The sequence below is a fragment of the Myotis yumanensis genome, unplaced genomic scaffold, assembly GCF_028538775.1.
Source record: "Myotis yumanensis isolate MYYU_CA2020_CCGP unplaced genomic scaffold, mMyoYum1.0.hap1 SCAF_14, whole genome shotgun sequence".
Lineage (NCBI taxonomy): Eukaryota > Metazoa > Chordata > Mammalia > Chiroptera > Vespertilionidae > Myotis > Myotis yumanensis.
Window position 1 is genome coordinate 37,131,914 of NW_027223765.1, and position 17,170 is coordinate 37,149,083.

Here is a 17,170-nt window from a genome sequence, read left to right on the forward strand (position 1 = left end):
GGGGAGGAGGAGGAAATCCCGGTTTCCCACGGGCCCTCTGACATCCCCAGTGCCGTCTGTACGCAAATGGGAGGAGAAGCTGCCGTTGTTTTCCTGGTTAACGCAGACTTCCCGGTGCTAGTGGAGATGTGGGAATGCAAACTTTGAAATGAAAAATGCTAACGAATGAGATATTCTTTAGGTGGTTTCCACATTATTTCTCCTTTAGGCATGCTTTTCATGTTGCTAGGTCCATGGCTGGGGCTATATAGAAGTCCACCCTCTCTTTCCAGGAACCCGGATTGTAGAGGACACAGATGCATGGGTCCTCAGTGGTGTTAAAATGGCTATTTCTGCAGCCCATCACAGAAAACCTTTGATTGTGGAAAAGACACAGGCTTGGGATCTCATCTCGGTCTGAACACTAGGTCCACGGGCCTGTTTCTTACTCATCAAATCAGAGGGCTGTTCTACATCAGGGCTGGCAAACCATGGCTTACAGGCCAAATCCTACTTTTGTATGGCCCATGAACTAAGAATAGTTTTTACATTTTTAAGTGGGTAAAAAATTTTGAATGAATTTCCATGTCCTCACATAAATGAATGCTTTCATGCTGCAAGGACCAAGGTGACTAGGTGTGATGGGCACCATTTGACCTGCAAAGCTTAAGATGATGACCATCTGGCTCATCACAGACAGCTTGCTGACGCCTGGTCTACTGAGGAGTCTCCAAACTTTGCTGCGTATCAGATCCCCCGGGGAGCTGGGTGAACTTGGGGATGGCCTGCCCGGGCCCCACTAGTCTCAGGCATGGATGGGTCTGGATGGGCCCCGGGCTGGGCATTTGGGATCCTGTTCCTGAGGTGATTCCAATGCACACCAATGGGACAGTCACCACTCAGTCCCTTTTGGGACTTTAAGCAGCTCCGGTCGACTTTCTCCAGGTTGTCCCTCAAAAAGCATAGGAAGCCCAGCTATTTTACTGCGGAATTATGTACACCGATCCCCTGCCCGCGAGAAAGGGCAGAATTAACACTGTATCCCAGGCGGCTGCTGCAGCTGGCCTGGGGCAGGGCCGCAGGAGAAGGGCGCCAACACGGGGAGTCTGGGAGAGTCTATCAAGAGGACCCCTGAAGAATGCAACATTTTTTAACTTGAAGAGCCAGTGGTCTCTCTTCCACTTTTCATATTATGTTTCCAGTTTTCCTTAAATCAGGGTGCTTTTTTCTCTCTCTCTACCCACTGAAGGCAGTGTATATTGAAAAAAAATAAAGCTAATTAGGATAATAATAATAATATAAAGAAATCTTTGCATGCTGGGGAGGGACCTTGCATTGGGCTCTCTCTGAAACACCTGGATTCCCGGAGGGGTCCCCACCTTGAGGGGAGTCCAGCGTCCTGTGAGGGTTGCCAGGTGGGCAAAGGAGCGGGCGTGGCGACTGGGAGAGCGGGATGCTGAAGGGAAGGCTGCTGGGAGTCTCCCCCTTGTTTGCATCATCTGTTTGTTCTGAAAGCCTGCTCTTGTACCCCCCTCTCTAAGCGATGCTCCTCTCCTGTGCTTCTGACACGAATTCCATCCTGATTCTAACATGTGAGTCGTTTGTTTGGTTATAAACGATTTGCCTGAAACGATGGGATTGTAAAGCCAGAGGGGACCCCAGAGCACATCAGCTCCAACGGCCCGTTTCTCAGCTGGGAAGTCTGAGGCTTGGAGAAGGGAGGAGCCCTGTCCAGGCAGAGTCGGCACGTGAATGCTGTCCTGTGATTTACTTGAGGGCCTTTCCCACTAACCCCGGCTGGCTACTTGGATCTTCACTTCTATTTCAGACTAAGGAGAGTGTGGGAACTGGAGCATAAAAGTGGTCTGACATGGTTTCCCCCTAAAGGTGGGACCTCACTGCTCCTGAATGGCTTGAATTTAGGTCCCTGTTAAGGTGGTTCTAACCAAAGAGTTCACAGGCTGCAAGCTGTCCTTCTCAAGGATACACTCACTTGATGTTCAAATCGTTTATCAGATGGTGAGGAAATGTAGGGATGTAAACGATGCTGAGAGATGTCTGCTTCCAGCTGTGAGGAACCCGGGCTCAGAATTGCCCGCCACCCAGAAACACCTAGAAAACTGGACCAACTATAGGAAACAGTCATTTTCAGGCGTCAGACGACAGAAACCATGGGGCTGTGAACCTGGCGAGAAAGGACATGCTACTGAACAGACTGTGTGTGCATGTGGGGATCATTAGCCCGCTGCCCCCAGAACTCTGAAAGGAGCTGTCTGAAGGTCCTAAGCTGATGATTCTAAACATTGTTCTATGACTCCAGGCACCCTGATGCCCCGGGCAGACTCAGGACCAATGGAGTGACGTGATAGGGAAGCTGACTCTCCTCCAGGCCAGAAAGAGCTCAAGTGGCCAAAACGGGGTGGGGGGCTCCCCGTCCTGGGAGTGTTGTAGCTGTGGGAGGAATTTGTGCAGGAACAGGAATTGGGATTGGATGACCTTTTAAAGTCTTTGCATCCAGAAGACCATGCGAGCTCCTGTGAGGTGAGGACTGTCAAGGAATGGAGTGAAGAAACAGCTCTGTGCTGTGAAAGCTCACGGCGTGCAGTGCTGCAGAATGGGCTGGGGCTCCCCACAGACCCGAGTGTGAATGCTGCCATTTAGTAGCCATCTCCCCATTACTCACCCTCAGTTTCCTGTTCTGCAGAACGGAGATACTACACCACTTAGGGTTATTTTAACATTTAAATACAAAAGATTGAGCTCAGTTCAGTATTTTTGGAATTGCCTTCTCACAGTGGAAGTTAATATCTCTAAGATAAACACGTCCCAAATTTTGTCCCCCCACTGAGTGCCCTCCAGGGCGTCGCTCTGGCAGTGGAGACAAAAGCGCTTTCTTTTTGTTGTGCCCTACGGCGCCCCACAGGGCTGCAGGGACAGTCACGCAGGCTGTGCCCTGCACAGCTCCTGGGGTGCCAGGCACAGAGTTGCTGGTGTGAGCAGTGGGACTGTGCAGTGTGGCACCCCCACCTCCAGTTTTCAGAGCCCTCAATGAATAAGAGAAAGAAAAGTCCATCCAGGCCGGTGTGGCGCAGTGGTTGAGCATCAACCTATGAACCAGGAGGTCACGGTTCAATTCCTGGTCAGGGCACATGCCTGGGTTGTGGCATGATCCCCAGTATGAGGTGTGCAGGAGGCAGCTGATCAATGTTTCTCTCTCATCATTGATGTTTCTATCTCTCTCTCCATCTCCCTTCTTCTCTGAAATCCATAAAACTATATTTAAAAGAAAGAAAGAAAGAAAAGTCCAGCTGGCTCTTGGGGTCCTCCCCCATGGGTATGAATTCCAGGTCTTGGTTTTAGGTATGTGGACACCCTGACTTCTGTCCCAGGGGCACTTAGATCAGAACTCACCAACAGGGACGATGGTGCAGCAGGACGAGAGCAGCCCCATGCACCAAACCCCAGGCCAGAGCTCTACCCAGAGTGGACCAGGCACCAGCTAACAACTGCCCACACCTTCCGGGGGCAGCGCTTGCTGGGCTGGGCCTCCGCCTTGACACGGTTAAGGGAGAACTAAACTCCTGCTTCATCCTGGCTCCTGAGGGCTCTCTGGCATTTCTGAGTTAGGCGGAGCGGGAGTGCAATAGCCCCGGGGCCACTCCTCCCCATCCCAAGCAGCCCCAGCAGAGAATCACCAGGGTTCCCTGAGAGGACAGCCCAGAAGCGCAGGGGACGGAGCCTCCTGACAAACTCCCTTACCTCCACGAGTGCGGCTCGAAGCCTGAACACGTCCCCTTGCATCTCAAACAAGGCACACCTCGCGCTGACTGCTGCTGGCCCAGGGACATCTGGAAAAGGAGCAGAAAAGAGGGTGTTTTCCTTCCAAACATCTGGGACCCGGATGCCTGACCTCTGAAACACTGGGCATGCCAGCAGAGGGGTGGTGTGGGGTTCAGAGGGCTTGAGACGAACCAGCCATCGCTGACTGTTTACCAGGAGACCCGCTGGGAAAGGGCAGGCCGCATGCGAGCGTGGGGCACTTCCCATAAACCTGCAGCGGCTCCCTCCCAGCCTGCAGTTGTCACTAGCTGCCAAGGCCGCTGTGAGGGACCATCTGCCACCTCCCTCCCCCTCCTCCACTTCCCCATCCACTTGTCACTGGAATGGAATCTTCCAGCAAATGTCCCCTCTCCCTCATTTACTTGTAATTTATTGAGAGGGTGTGATTAAACCAAAGTGCAAGCCAATGTTCATGCTGCCAAATGTTTATAGCCCAAAGCATAACTTAAACATTTTGCTAAAACATGGAAAATCAGGAGCATTCGCAGTCTGGTCCTGCTCTGGAAAGAGCACAACCCACGAGAGAAGTTGTTTTTTTTCGTTACCAGCCAAAGGGAGCAGAAGTCCAATGGCTGCTGCTGCTACTGCGTTGAGACCCAAATGGCTCTCAAATGAGGTCTTGGAATCAGCAGCGTCACCGGAAGTTTGCCAGAAATGCAGACCCTCAGGCCCTACCCAGCCCTTTTAAATCAGAACCTTCAATTTAACAAAATTTGGGCCAGTATAGCTCAAGGGTTGAGCGTTGAGCCAGGAACCAATAGGCCAAGCATGTCAAACGTGCGGCCCACAACGAATACTCATTAACGATGACTCATTATTTCAGCCCTTTGTATTCAGCGTGTCTCCAACGAAATAAACCTATGTTTCTATGAAAATGGAAGCTTTTGTTTCTTGCGGCCCACGTAAACTTAACCCTTGTTTATTTGGCCCGTGTTAGCCTTTGAGTTTGACATGCTTGCAATAGGCCACTGGTTTGATTCCTGGTCAGGGCATGTGCTTGGTTGTGGGCTTGATTCCCTGTGGGGGGTGTGAAGGAGGCAGCCGATTGATGATGTTTCTCTCTCATCTATGTATCTATTTCTCTGTCCCTCTCCCTTCCTCTCTCTCTAAAAAATCAATTACAAGATATAAAAAATATTTAGGAGACTTATATTACATTAGAACTGGAGAAGCAGTGGGTTAGTATATGGATCTGCTGGCTGAGAAACTTACCTGACTACGTTGGGAGTGGGGTGTGCGGAGTGTGATTTGGTACATTGTTATGATTTTATCAAAAACAAGGCTTCATCAGATAAAGGGATGAGCTCATTCAACAAGCTATTGATCCATTTAACCATTTATTTTTTGTTTTATCTTTTTAAAAATATTTTTTATTGATTTCAGAGAGGAAGAGAGAGGGGGAGAGAGAGAGAGAGAGAGAGGGAAACATTGATGAGAGAGAATCATTGATCGGCTGCCTCCTGCACACCTCTTATTGGGGATCGAGCCCACAACCCGGGCATGTGCCCTTGACCAGAATTGAACCCGTGACCCTTCAGTCCCCAGGCTGATAGTTATTCCACTGAGTCAAACCAGCTAGGGCTCCACTTAACCACTTATTTAGCATCTCCTGTGTGCCAGGCACAGGGATACATCATAAGACTCAGGTACACCCCAGAAGAAGTCACAGTCTGCAGGCAGATGGAGTAGGAAACACATATTTGTCACCTGCTCCTGGAAGGGGTAATTCTGAGGCAGGAAAGCTGCCAGTTGTGTAAGAGAAAGGCATGGATTCTGGAGCCCGAGAGACCTGAATTCCAAACCCAGCTTCGTGACTTAGCAGCCACATTGACCTTGGACCAGCTGAGCCTGCCAAACAGGTACAGAGATAATGCATGTAAAGAGTCTGACTGTATTAGGCACTAAAAAATGATAGCTTCTGTTATTTTCACATATACTTTAGGAGCAGAGAATAAGGTTTCAATAAACCCGTATGGGAAATCCCCGGAGGCTTCTTAGAGGCGGTGACTGTGGACGAGGGCAGTGCAAGGTGAGCTGGCAGGAAAGGAGAAAGGGATTCCTGGCAGAAGGAAGAGAACGTGCCAGGGCAGAAAGGTACACAAGGGCTCGACGGGCAGGGGGCCGCTGTCTGAGCATGCTCTTCGAGACGGGTCCACGCTCTTGGATCTAATAAGCACTCACAGCTTGGGCGAGCAAGAGCCACGGTGCAGGTACGTGAAGGGAAGCCTGTTCATAGTGGTGTTAAGGTTCATGTTAAAATGGAAAAACAAGATGAAGCGCACCGCCACCCGCTCGTCCTGAGCTGGGAGCTTTCGTTCCCAGGCAGAACTTTGCTCCTAGAGCCATTGGCGTGGGAAACCTTGCAGGCCTCCGCCTCTTGTCCTCAACACCTTGGGTTCCACTGGTTGAGGTTCCGCGATCCTTTCACACTCTGTGGTAGTTCTAAGGTGATGCTTGGGAGGCGTACACTTTATGAACGGGGCTTCATTATCGGATTGTTTTAAATGCATCCAGGGGCAGCGAGGCCTGGAACAGGAGAGCTGTGTGGAAGCACCTCCTAAGTGGCCAGCACCCTGCATGCTTGAGCTTTATGGTTCTTCTAATGAGCGGCTGATTTCACCGCCAGCCTACGAGGGGATTAGCCCTGGTGCTTGGCTGGGGGAGTCGCGCTGCTGGCTCAGGGTTTGGATTAGAAACAGTGATGTGAGGCAACCCAGCAAGCGGAGCAGTGGCGGGGGCGGGGAGGGGGGGGGAGGGGGAGAGGGAGGAGGGCTGGCCGGTGGTGCCAACTCTGACATTTATGAGCTGTGCAGCTAGAGGCGACTCATTTCCTCGCCCCGCCTAAATTGCTCCTCTGGAAAATGAGAAACCTGGCGGAATCGGGGTTGCCCACATCTTGCCGTGCAGAGCCCTTGTTCTGTGGGATGCAATAAAGTGGTCCAGGGCCGGGGGCAGGGAGGATCACATGCTCAAACGAAAACGGGAGGCCAGATGGGATGGAACTGGCTGCCGGAGCCTTTGAAGCCTGGCCTGATGGGAAGTGAGGGGAGAGGTGGGAGGTGGGGAGCAGGCGGCTGTGTGGCCGTGTGTTAGAGGTCCAGGCTTTGGGGTTGGACAGTCAGGGTTTTACTCCCCATTTGGGGCCCTTTTCAGCTGAATTTGGGCAGGTGACGGGTCTTGGGGACTCTCAGTTTCTTCGCTTGTGTCACGGGGCTGATAAGAACCACCTGCCCCGTGCAGTCACTGTGAGGGAGAAACGGGTGCTGCATGGGAGGGGCGTAGCCTGCACTTATTCCGTACCGACTGTTTGTCGTTGTCATTATGTCTTGTGTAAACAGTCTGAGAGACCCAGATGTTCTCAAAATAACTCCCCCGCTAGCTTCAGAACGCTAGGGGACTTGAGGGGACCTACTTCCCTAACTGCACACCCACACATAGTCTTTCTTACTCTTTACTTGGTTTCACGTATATGTGTTGCCTCTGTAAGTGTAGGGAGCAGAGGGTTGGCCCCTGTCTCCATCCTGCTGGTGGGACGGTTTCCATGGCGACAGAAGTCCGTGGGAGAGGGAAATAAATGGCGCTGTGAGGAAGAAATAGATTTGGGGCATCAGGCCACACTTGCAGCCAGTTTCCTGGCAGACTGTTTAACACATTAAATAGCCACCCGTGCACTGCGTGCTATCAGCCCGGAGCCAGCCAGCCCAGCTATCGCCAGCACAGAAAACGATCCTGCTTATGGGGCCGGGGGGGGGAGGGGCTGACCAGAAATAGTGTTCAAGTGAGATATCCAGGCTTATACGCTGTGGGCTTGTCTGATGCGGACTGCGTCTCTGATGACAGATGGCACAGTGGCCCACAGTAGCTAAGCAGAGAAGAGAAGAGCTTAAAAGGACCTGTCACTTAAAAAAATGGGTTCTTGGAATGTAGCATCGATTCTGTCCTTTTTTTTTGAGGGGAGGACAAAATGTTTTGACAATTTTCTTTGGCTCAGGATAGTAGGATCTGGTTCATCTGATGTTGTGGAAACTAATTGTGTGAGCGGCAGAAAAGGACTCAGACCAAGTCCCCTGGGGATGCACGGGGCGGGGCGAGAGGGACTCCTCCTGCCTTTGAGCATGGACCTCAGGTGAACCCCACGGGAAATCTTAGATGGGAAAATGCCACCAAGAACAATGTAGGCTGCAGATGAAGAGGACCCCAAAAGGGGGAATGCAATGCGGACTTTAGGGGTGAGCAGGAGACCTGGACTTGGCAATGGGGGTTCTCCGCCCAGCTCAGCTTCTCTCCCTGTAACTCAGTTTTCGCCCCTGATGAGTGGGGTTTCCTTGTCCTTTTTGTCTCAGCAATGGTGTTGTAAGCATCATGTAAGGTTGAAAGGTTGTTTATAAAGTGAAATAATTATTTACCATTGTTAAAAATTATCCAGCCCTAGCTGGTTTGGCTCAGTGGCTAGAGCATCAGCCTGCAGACCAAAGGGTCCTGGGTTCGATTCCAATCAAGGGCTCATACCTCAGTTGCAAGCTCCTCCCCAGCCTGGGCCATGGGCAGGGTTCGTGCAGGAGGCAACCAATCAATGTGTTTCTCTCACATCGATGTTTCTCTCTGTCTTTCCCTCTCTCTTCTACTCTCCCTAAAAAATCAATGGAAAAATATCCTCGGGTGAGGATTAAAAAAACAAAACAAAACCCAAAACTTGGAAACAAGGCAGAAAGATGGGTGGCGCATCCTTTCAACATCATATGCTGGCAACATGGCATTGCCTCTGCCCCCACACCCTCGAGGATTATCTGGAGAAATGTACTTTGCTCTGCTCCAAGACTCAGTGTGACATGTTAACTTGGAGCTTTTTCTCCGGTGGCGATGTTCTTTTGAAGAAGATAACTCCATAGGTTATGGTTTATTGTCCTAGAGCAGTGGTCGGCAAACCACGGCTCGAGAGCCACATGCAGCTCTTTGGCCCCTTGAGTGTGGCTCTTCCACAAAATACCACATGCAGGCGCACACATACAGTGCGATTGAAACTTCGTGGCCCATGCGCAGAAGTCGGTTTTCGGAAAGGAGATAGACGAAACAAGTATATAAGACGAGTGTGGATGGGAGAGTTGGAAGGGGTCGACCTCAGCGAACGTACCTCAATCAGATTGAGGACGTTTTTAGCAAAGGCCAGCTTAGGAGTACCCTAATTAAGTTAATAACAATGTACCTACCTATATAGTTTAAGTTTAAAAAATTTGGCTCTCAAAAGAAATTTCAATCATACTGTTGATATTTGGCTCTGTTTGACTAATGAGTTTGCCAACCACTGACCTAGAGGACATGAACTAGTCTTGTACCTAACCCATCAATCTTGTCCTAACATTAAATTGACTATGAATACCTAGCTCCTTAAAAGTTTTTAAAAAATACATCTTTATTGTTGAAAGTATTACAGATGTCCCCTTCCCCCACCCCCCAAGTAACTCTCCTCCACCCGTTACTCACACCCCTCCTCCCCCTCAGACCTTCACTGCACCATTGTCTGTGCCCGTGGTGATGCATGTATGCATATAAATTCTTTGGTTAATCTCTTCCCTCCGCCACCCTTCTCTCTGAGATTCTCAGTCAGTTCCATGCTTCTCTTAAATGGTTTTTGAACTGATTGGAATCTCTTACTGATTCTTTCATTAGCGAATGAGTGGACTAAAATCTTTGCTAAGTTCTATTTCATATTTGCACAAGAGTCATGGTTGTACCTTTTAGAAAATTATACCTTAACACCATCCCATGCCCTCCTGACTCTGCATGGGCTTGCCTTCTGAGCTGGGGTGTTCTGAATTGGCCCTGAATCCTATTCCAAGTCAACTACTCTGACATGTCTTTTGCAAGTAGGCGCCACAAGCTTACGTGTTATTAAAGGTTATTGGTCAACATGCTCCGCTACTTAAACACAAACCCTCCCCTAGGGGTTCCCAGGAGAGAGGGTGGAGATGGCTGGGGTGGAGTGAAGTTATGAGAAGGTCCAGAGAAGAGCTGAGATCATATCCAGAAAAGTGATCCCGGAAATTACCCCACTACCATCAACAACCCCAAAATAATAACAGCTTGACAGCCTACGGGGTGATTTCCTTTAAGCATTCTCTTCCTTAGCAGTTATGACAGCCCGTTGAGGTGTCCCCATTACTCCTAGTCAACCGGCAATGCAAGACAGTGCGTCTGGGCACAGAAGCAACTTGTGCCTTCAGAGCGGTCTGGACTGGAGCTCATCTGGGGGGTGGCACCTTCTAATGTACACGGATCTGGACTGGCCTTCAAGCACACGCTTCATCTCTCCTAATGTTTACGACGGTACTAACATTTACTGAGTACGCCTTATGTGCGGGGGGAAATGCCAAGCATTTTCATGATATTTAACTAAAGCTACTTGATGAACCTACGAGAGAGAGACTTTTACTAACCTCATTTGCAGACGAGGAATCAGGCCGAGAGGTTAGGATCTAATAGCTCCTAAGTGCTAGAGGCAGGAAGTGGAACCAAGGAGCCTTACTGCAGAGCGAGGCTCTCGTCCGCTCTGCCCTGGCACGTCCCACCGAGCTCTCTACAGTTTACAAAGTATGTTCCTATCAGCCCTAGGCTGTGGATATATTGCGTTTGGCTCGTGAGAAAAGCAAGCTCAGAGGACTGATGGGATTTGCTGCTCAGAGCATGATTCACACTCATGTCTGTGGAATCCAGATCCTGTGACTTCCTACCACACCAGGAGTCTCCAGGCCCCAACAGCCTCCTCCGAGTCTGGCCTGGGCTCTGGGCATCAGGCCTGTTGGATCCAAAGGGATGAGAGGGTGTGTTTGCAGGTGGGACGGTGTGTTTGCAGGGGTGGGAAGTCCTGGAAGGGCTAGGGTGGGGCCACTAGGAAAATGTCATGATCACCTTGGTCCCGGGATTTCTACCATCCAACCTTTTTCTGCTAAATAAACTAAAGTGTAGACAGATGTTCAAGGCAACGGACAGGCCTCAAGGGCAGTTGTCGAGGCAGCATAATACTGCATTTGTGTGACTCGTGTCCTTACATTTTGTCTAGTATTATTGTCGATTACACTGTTGTCTCTGAGTCTTAATGCAATATCTGTTCCCCAGCCTTTTTCACCATGTGGAAAAAGAATAGGATATGTCATTGCATCTAATGTAGGAAACAGGATATTGATTTGTTTCATTTTAGTGGCATTTGGATTATTAGGATCTGGTTTACAATGAATGAGCAAGTCCCTTTCAAAAGGAGGTTCTCCATCTTCATTTCTGAATATGACAACCTTAGTTACACAGGGAGAATTATATCTACCTGGGTCACTGTTACGATCATATTTAATTGCCATTGTTACTTCTGTGGAGCAATACCTTTTGCTGCTGCTTCAGATTGGGCTTCCTTTTCTACCTCATGTAGCATCTTGTATGATTTTGTTAATTCATTTATTTCATGTATGAGGTTGTTGATGTTGATCATGAGTCTTTCTGAGCAGCCCTGGTTTTCTGGCATTGCTAATCTTTTACTTGTAGCTTCGGCTGTATCCAAAATATAGAGTTGAGCAAACTTCTGAGAAACACCATTCGAAGGATGTAAAGTTCCAGTACAGTGATAAACTTGTCTGTGTGTTCTAAAACAGTACAGCCCATATCCTGATGGTGATGCAATATTTGCACCCATGGAAGCAAAAGCAAAAGAACTATTTATGGAACGAATATTTTCCATGAAATTTTAATGTCAGAATCTTCGTTTGTCATTAATCTTTTTAAATATGCCGGGTAATCTGGAAAATGTATATCATTTGGACAGACTTCCCCTTTGCTACAACATCGAGTAAATTTCCCATCAGATGGTTTTTCATCAGAGGAATTATGGATAGGCAAAATTCACATCTAACAGTCATTCCACCACAACTATGTTCGAGAATCGCATCCTCATGTACTCCATTTTTTGCTGAGACAGCAGTTTCTACCAGAATTGGTAGTACTTGTTGATGACTGTTTTCCAGACATATTCTGTCATTGCCACTGCCTTCTTTCAACTTCAAAGGCACGTTTATCTTTAGACATTTTCTGTCGATGACGCTGGTGTTTTTTGGCATCAGAGCAATGTTTTTCCAGTAGCTGGTGGTCAGATACATCCTGTCGCAGGCGCCGCCTTCTTTCAGGATCAGACGCACGCTGCTCTTCAGACATTTTCTGTCGATAATGCCAGCATCTTTCGGCTGCAGAGCTACGTTGTGACATAGTTGTTCTTTAGACATAGTCCCTCCTCTCTACTGTCACGGTCTGAGATGCAGGTAAATGAGAGTCCTCACTGTCAGGCCTCTGAGAGCTGTCTGACCAATGGCTGATTCTGGCTGATTCTGTGGGGGTGGGACTTCCTCCTCCCTGCTGTCAGTTTCCACAGCTGTGATGAGGAAGCTGGGGTGACAGAGGGAGCCACGCCCTCCAAGCCACCCTCTCTCTCACTCTGCTCTATGTCCAACGGCCTCCTGCTCTGCCACGTCTTCCAAACCGCTCGCTCTCCACCCGCTCTCCTGCTCTGCTCTCCACCAGCGATGGTCCCAGGAGCCCACAGGTGTGGCTAGGCGTGGCCGGCCTCACCTCCCGGGGTCCAGCAAAGATCCTGGGAGCCCATGGCTGCCGTTGCCTCCCGGCACGCTTGACACCTGTGTATGCAAATTAACCCACCATCTTTGTTGGGTTAATTTGCATACTCACTCCTGATTAGCTGGTGGGCGTGGCTTGTGGGCATCATGGAGGGATGGTCAATTTGCATCTTTCTCTTTTATTAGTATAGATTAGTTTCAGGAGTACAGCATAGTGGTTAGACATCTCTATAATTTATGAAGTAATCTCCATTTCCCCCCTTCTCCCCCATAAGTCTGTATGTAGTTATTACAATAAGTCCCATTTTTCCATAATAAAAAGAATTCATATCAGCTATAACAAGTACTAGGCTTTGCGGTTTTCCAGTCACTGAGCTAAGCCTGAGCTCATGCAAACCCTGCAACACCCGCATGAGATAGGTTACCTTGCAGGGGTCCTCAAGGTGTGGTCCCCAGGCAGCACCTGGGAACTTGTTAGCCCTGCAGATCTTCAGTCCTCACCTTGGCTGTCCAAGCCCTCCTGGGGATTTAGATGTAAACATCTATGAAAACCACTGATCTTTGCTGGTCTCCCAAGGTTGCACACGAGCCCACTGAAGGGTAACTCACTGTGTGGCTTTGCCTGAAACTGATTCTGGGCCTGGATGAAACACTTTCAGTGACAAAGCCAGGAGTTGGGCTCCCTAACGAAGAGGATTCACAGAGGTCAAATTAAAGCTCTAGAGCCTGGATTTGAACCCAGGTCTCTCTGAATCTGGAATCTCCATCTTAATTTAACCAATATCCTGCAAGTGCTGCCAAGAAGCCATTTCCAAGATACTTTGGGGCCCTTCCATATTTTCTTCTCAAATAACTCACAGAAATGTAGAGTTAGAAATGTGATCAGTGCCAGGAAGGAGAAAAATCAGAGCTTCTCAAATTAATCTGACATGGATTAGCATAAAGCTCACCTGGGATCTGGCTAACATGCAGATTCTGGTCTAGCAAATCTGGGGGAGCCAGTCTGCTGGTCTGGGGATCACACTTTTTTTATTTTATTTTAATTTTATTTTATACTGATTTGAGAGAGAGAGAGAGAGAGGAACATCAATGTGTTGTTCCACTTATCTGTGCATTCATTGCTTCTTGTATGTGTCCTGGGATGGAACCTACAAACTTGGCCTATTGGAATGATGTTCTAATGAACTGAGCTGCCCTGCCAGGCCCCGAGTACCATACGTTCATAGTGAGGGACTTGTCTGCACGTTAGGATCACCTGCGGATCTTTTCACCCTCCCAAAGCCCAGGCCACTTTAGCCACAACCTCAAGGGATTCTGATGTGCAGATAAGTTTGGAAACAATGGGGCCACACTGTTGTATCCTCAGCTGCTCCAACTTGGATTTTAACGTCATTGGCTTAACACCCACCACCATACTCAACTTGCAGACACAGTTCCTACAAGGTGAGTTTTCACGCAGGCCTGACTTCTGTTGTCATTTCATTTTGGTCCCAGCTGCCCTGGCACAAGCCTGCCTCATAGGCTTTTGTGCCAAATGCAATAACGTTCTTAACAGCTGTACAGAGGGGAAGCTACGCCCTTTCCTCTCTTCCTAAGTTTCTCAGGCTGGCTGCCTCCTCTCAGGGGCTCTCTTGGATGTGGAGACCTCTGCCGGGCCTGAGGACAGCAGGGAAGTCCTCCCCACCCTGCAGGGCCATGGGGGGTGGGAACTGAGAGAGCCCGTCAGATGGAGGAACCCAAACTGGGGACACCCAAACTGGGGACACCGGAGGCCCCAGATGATCACAAGCTGCAACATGAAGAGTTGTCAGTTTGTTTTTCTCTTAAGAAGTTTGGTCCTTTTGGGAGTGGCCTGGCTGGGAGGTATAAGGGGGCACTTCACTGTCCTGCCCAAGAACCCCAGGATCTTGACAGGGGTCTGGACTTCCTCCACTTTTTGAAGCTCCCCAACAACTGAAAACATGAGTTGCTAAAAAAGGGTTACAAATCTTTTTTTTTTTTTAAAGCTGTGTGTTTACCACCCCAAGTCAAGTCTCCTTCCATCACCTTTTATCCCCTCTTCTACCTCCCCCCAGCCCCCTTTCCCCCTGGTAATCACCATACTGTTGTCATAAGGTGTTTGTTTGTTTGCTTAATCCCTTCATTTTTTTCACCCAGGCCCCCTACAAAATCTTAACAGAGTAATGAAATCAGTAACTCACCAGCACAATACCTGCCTCTCCCTTTGCCACCCTTCCTGACCACAAACCCTCCCTGTGACAGGCCCTGTCACCGGTGGTGCAGGGGGCCCAGAACCCCAGGGGTGCTGGGAAGGCCAACAACAAGGCTCTTTCCTGTGTTTGCTTTTCATTAGGATGCCTTTTAGCATGCATTTCCGTAATATGTATTTTCCTGTTTTGATGTGAAATGAACGTTCCCTGTCTTGCCCACTCCAGTCTCGGGCAGGACTGGTGCCCTGTGTTCGCCTGTCCTCTGGCTCACTTATCTCCCTGCTGACGCTCCTCCGCTGGTTGGGGAGGCCTCAGGCCGGGGCTGCAGGTGTGGCCAAGAGAACCCTGCTTCCCCAAGTGGGAGAGGGAAGAGTGGGACTTGTCGCCAGATCCTGGAGGGGTCTAGCGTTAACCCCTCTGGCCTCAAGACCACAGGCTTAGCTACGGTAGCACCGGGCAGAGGAGTGTGCGGAACTGGCTGCCGGCGGTCTTTCTCCCTGTTTGAATTTTCATTCTGCACCATTGGACCTGTGGGCTCCATGATGACGTGCAAATCAGCCAAGGAAACCACTTCAGATAAAGCGCTTCCTAAAAGCACGGCTACTCCGATACCGGCAGCAGCAGCGAAGTCCTCGTCTGCATCAGAGGTGACCTCTGTGTGCGCAGGGCCGCGTGTGGCTGTGTCCTTTCTCCCCCGGGGCTGCCCTGGGCTGTGTCTACTACTCTGTCTGGACACGCACAGATGTGAAGAAATCTCCTCGATTTAGATACCAGTTTCCTGAATTGTGTAACGAGGATAGAAATGCACAGACTAAACAAATTGAGATTAGCACAAGTGATCTAGTACTTAGACTTCTATGGGTGGAAATCTTTTTTTTTTCCTGTTTTGTTTTTAAAGACCGATCCTATTTAAAGCAACAGAAGAGGAAAACGGTTAGTGGGTGCCGTTCTGATTGCACAAGTGCCTGGGTTGTTGGTAGTTCACGGTACAGATTCCATTCTTTTCCTATTAGGTGATTTGTATATGTTAAATTTATCACGTGGACGGCTGTGGTAGGAAGAGCTAGTTTGGTGGATTTGGCAGTGTCTGATGTTGGCAGTGTCTGATGTCCCAAATAAAATTTTGTAAAAATGCCCAACAAAAGGGTACTTGCTACCCTCTATAAGAAATGGCGTTTTGTCTTGTTTCGTTTTTGTCTGCCAAGATAGTTTGCCCAGGCTCAGCTTTAGGAGAATTTGGGTTTGGGACAGAATATACACATTGTGTTTCACTGGTAAGATTAAGGTCAGGTCAGGGCGGGGAGGCAGGAGCAGGGAGTCACAGAAGCCTGCTGTGCTGGGGCCAGGTAGGGGGGGGGGGGGGAGGGATCCCAGACCCTTGGGGAGGGGGTGGGTCCTAATCATCTGCCAGGCCCTCGATGAACATGCCTCTAGGAAAGTTCTGGAAACCATGTCCCTTCCTCAGGGAGGTCCTTGGTTTTCCCAGGCTCGGTACCTCTCCCTCCCCCATGAGCTAGCTCCTAGCCACCAGGCCTCCGCCTTTATGGAACATCTATCGTTGTAATCAATTGTTTGGGTCTTTCTTCCCCTTCAGGGGAGGAAAGGATCAGAGATCCCCAAGGTGTGGACACAAAGGGTTAATCTGGCTCTGAAAACGGAGTGGAAAAGCAAGTCCAGATGTGGAGAGGGAAATACAGAATGAAAGGTCTCTCTGTTTAAGACCCTGCCTTTGCCTCCCTTCCCGCTCTGGCCACAAAGCTTCACCCACCCCAGCTGGTTCTAGACACGGGGGCATGCCCGGACCCCGGGCCACGGCTGCAGTGAGCCGCCAAGCCTGCCTGGGGATGACTGTCTCTAAAACCTCACCCACCCCGACAGTGACCCCATTCTTAACTGCATCCTGGAAATCTCCCGACGAAAAATGAATGATTACAGCCCCAGTTCCCTCCTCTCTCTGGCCTGGCCTGCTGGCCCTTGGAGCCGGTTAGTAATGTCTCCCTCCCACCCCATTATCACTTGGCAGGATGCAGCTGACGCTCCGCCAGCAAGATAGGGATGGTCTGCCCCTTCCTTTTCCTTTCTCCTGTCTGCCTTTTCGATAACTGTACCTTTTTGTGTCTTTAGCACGTTCATAAAAAAATAGGGTTTGCAGCTCTTGGAAAGGCCTGCCACAGGGGCGCTGGCATGGAAGAGCTGTAGCAACTGGAGGAAGCCGTCTGCAAGGCGGGGCTCCTGCTCCCAGTTGAAAGCGGGCAGCGGCGAGGTATTCGCAGAATATCATTTTATCCCGAAGGTGATGTCGCTCGTCCCTGGGTCTGCGCGAGGGCCACAGAGAAGCAAGGATGCTGACCCCTTTGGTTGACACCCTTTAGCAGGGTCGAGGCCTCTTCCCCACTTGTTTCTTGTTGAAAGCTGATGTTTACACATGGTTGGATCTAAATCAGGCCCTTGAGTCCATGTATGAGGGGCCCTGCTGCACTGAACGAATAGGACTTTTTAAAAAATCCTCACCTGAGAATATTTTTCCATTGA

General features: G+C 49.6%; 1 protein-coding gene across 1 annotated transcript in view; it reads right to left on the reverse strand.

Annotated features, from left to right (window-relative positions):
* The window catches only part of LMCD1 (LIM and cysteine rich domains 1), a 58,829-nt gene that overhangs the window by 21,326 nt on the left and 20,333 nt on the right, over positions 1 to 17,170 (reverse strand). Inside the window, exon 2 of the mRNA XM_070390692.1 lies at positions 3,739 to 3,827. Coding sequence (XP_070246793.1) covers positions 3,739 to 3,827 — 89 coding nt within the window. The remainder of the gene's footprint in view (positions 1 to 3,738; positions 3,828 to 17,170) is intronic.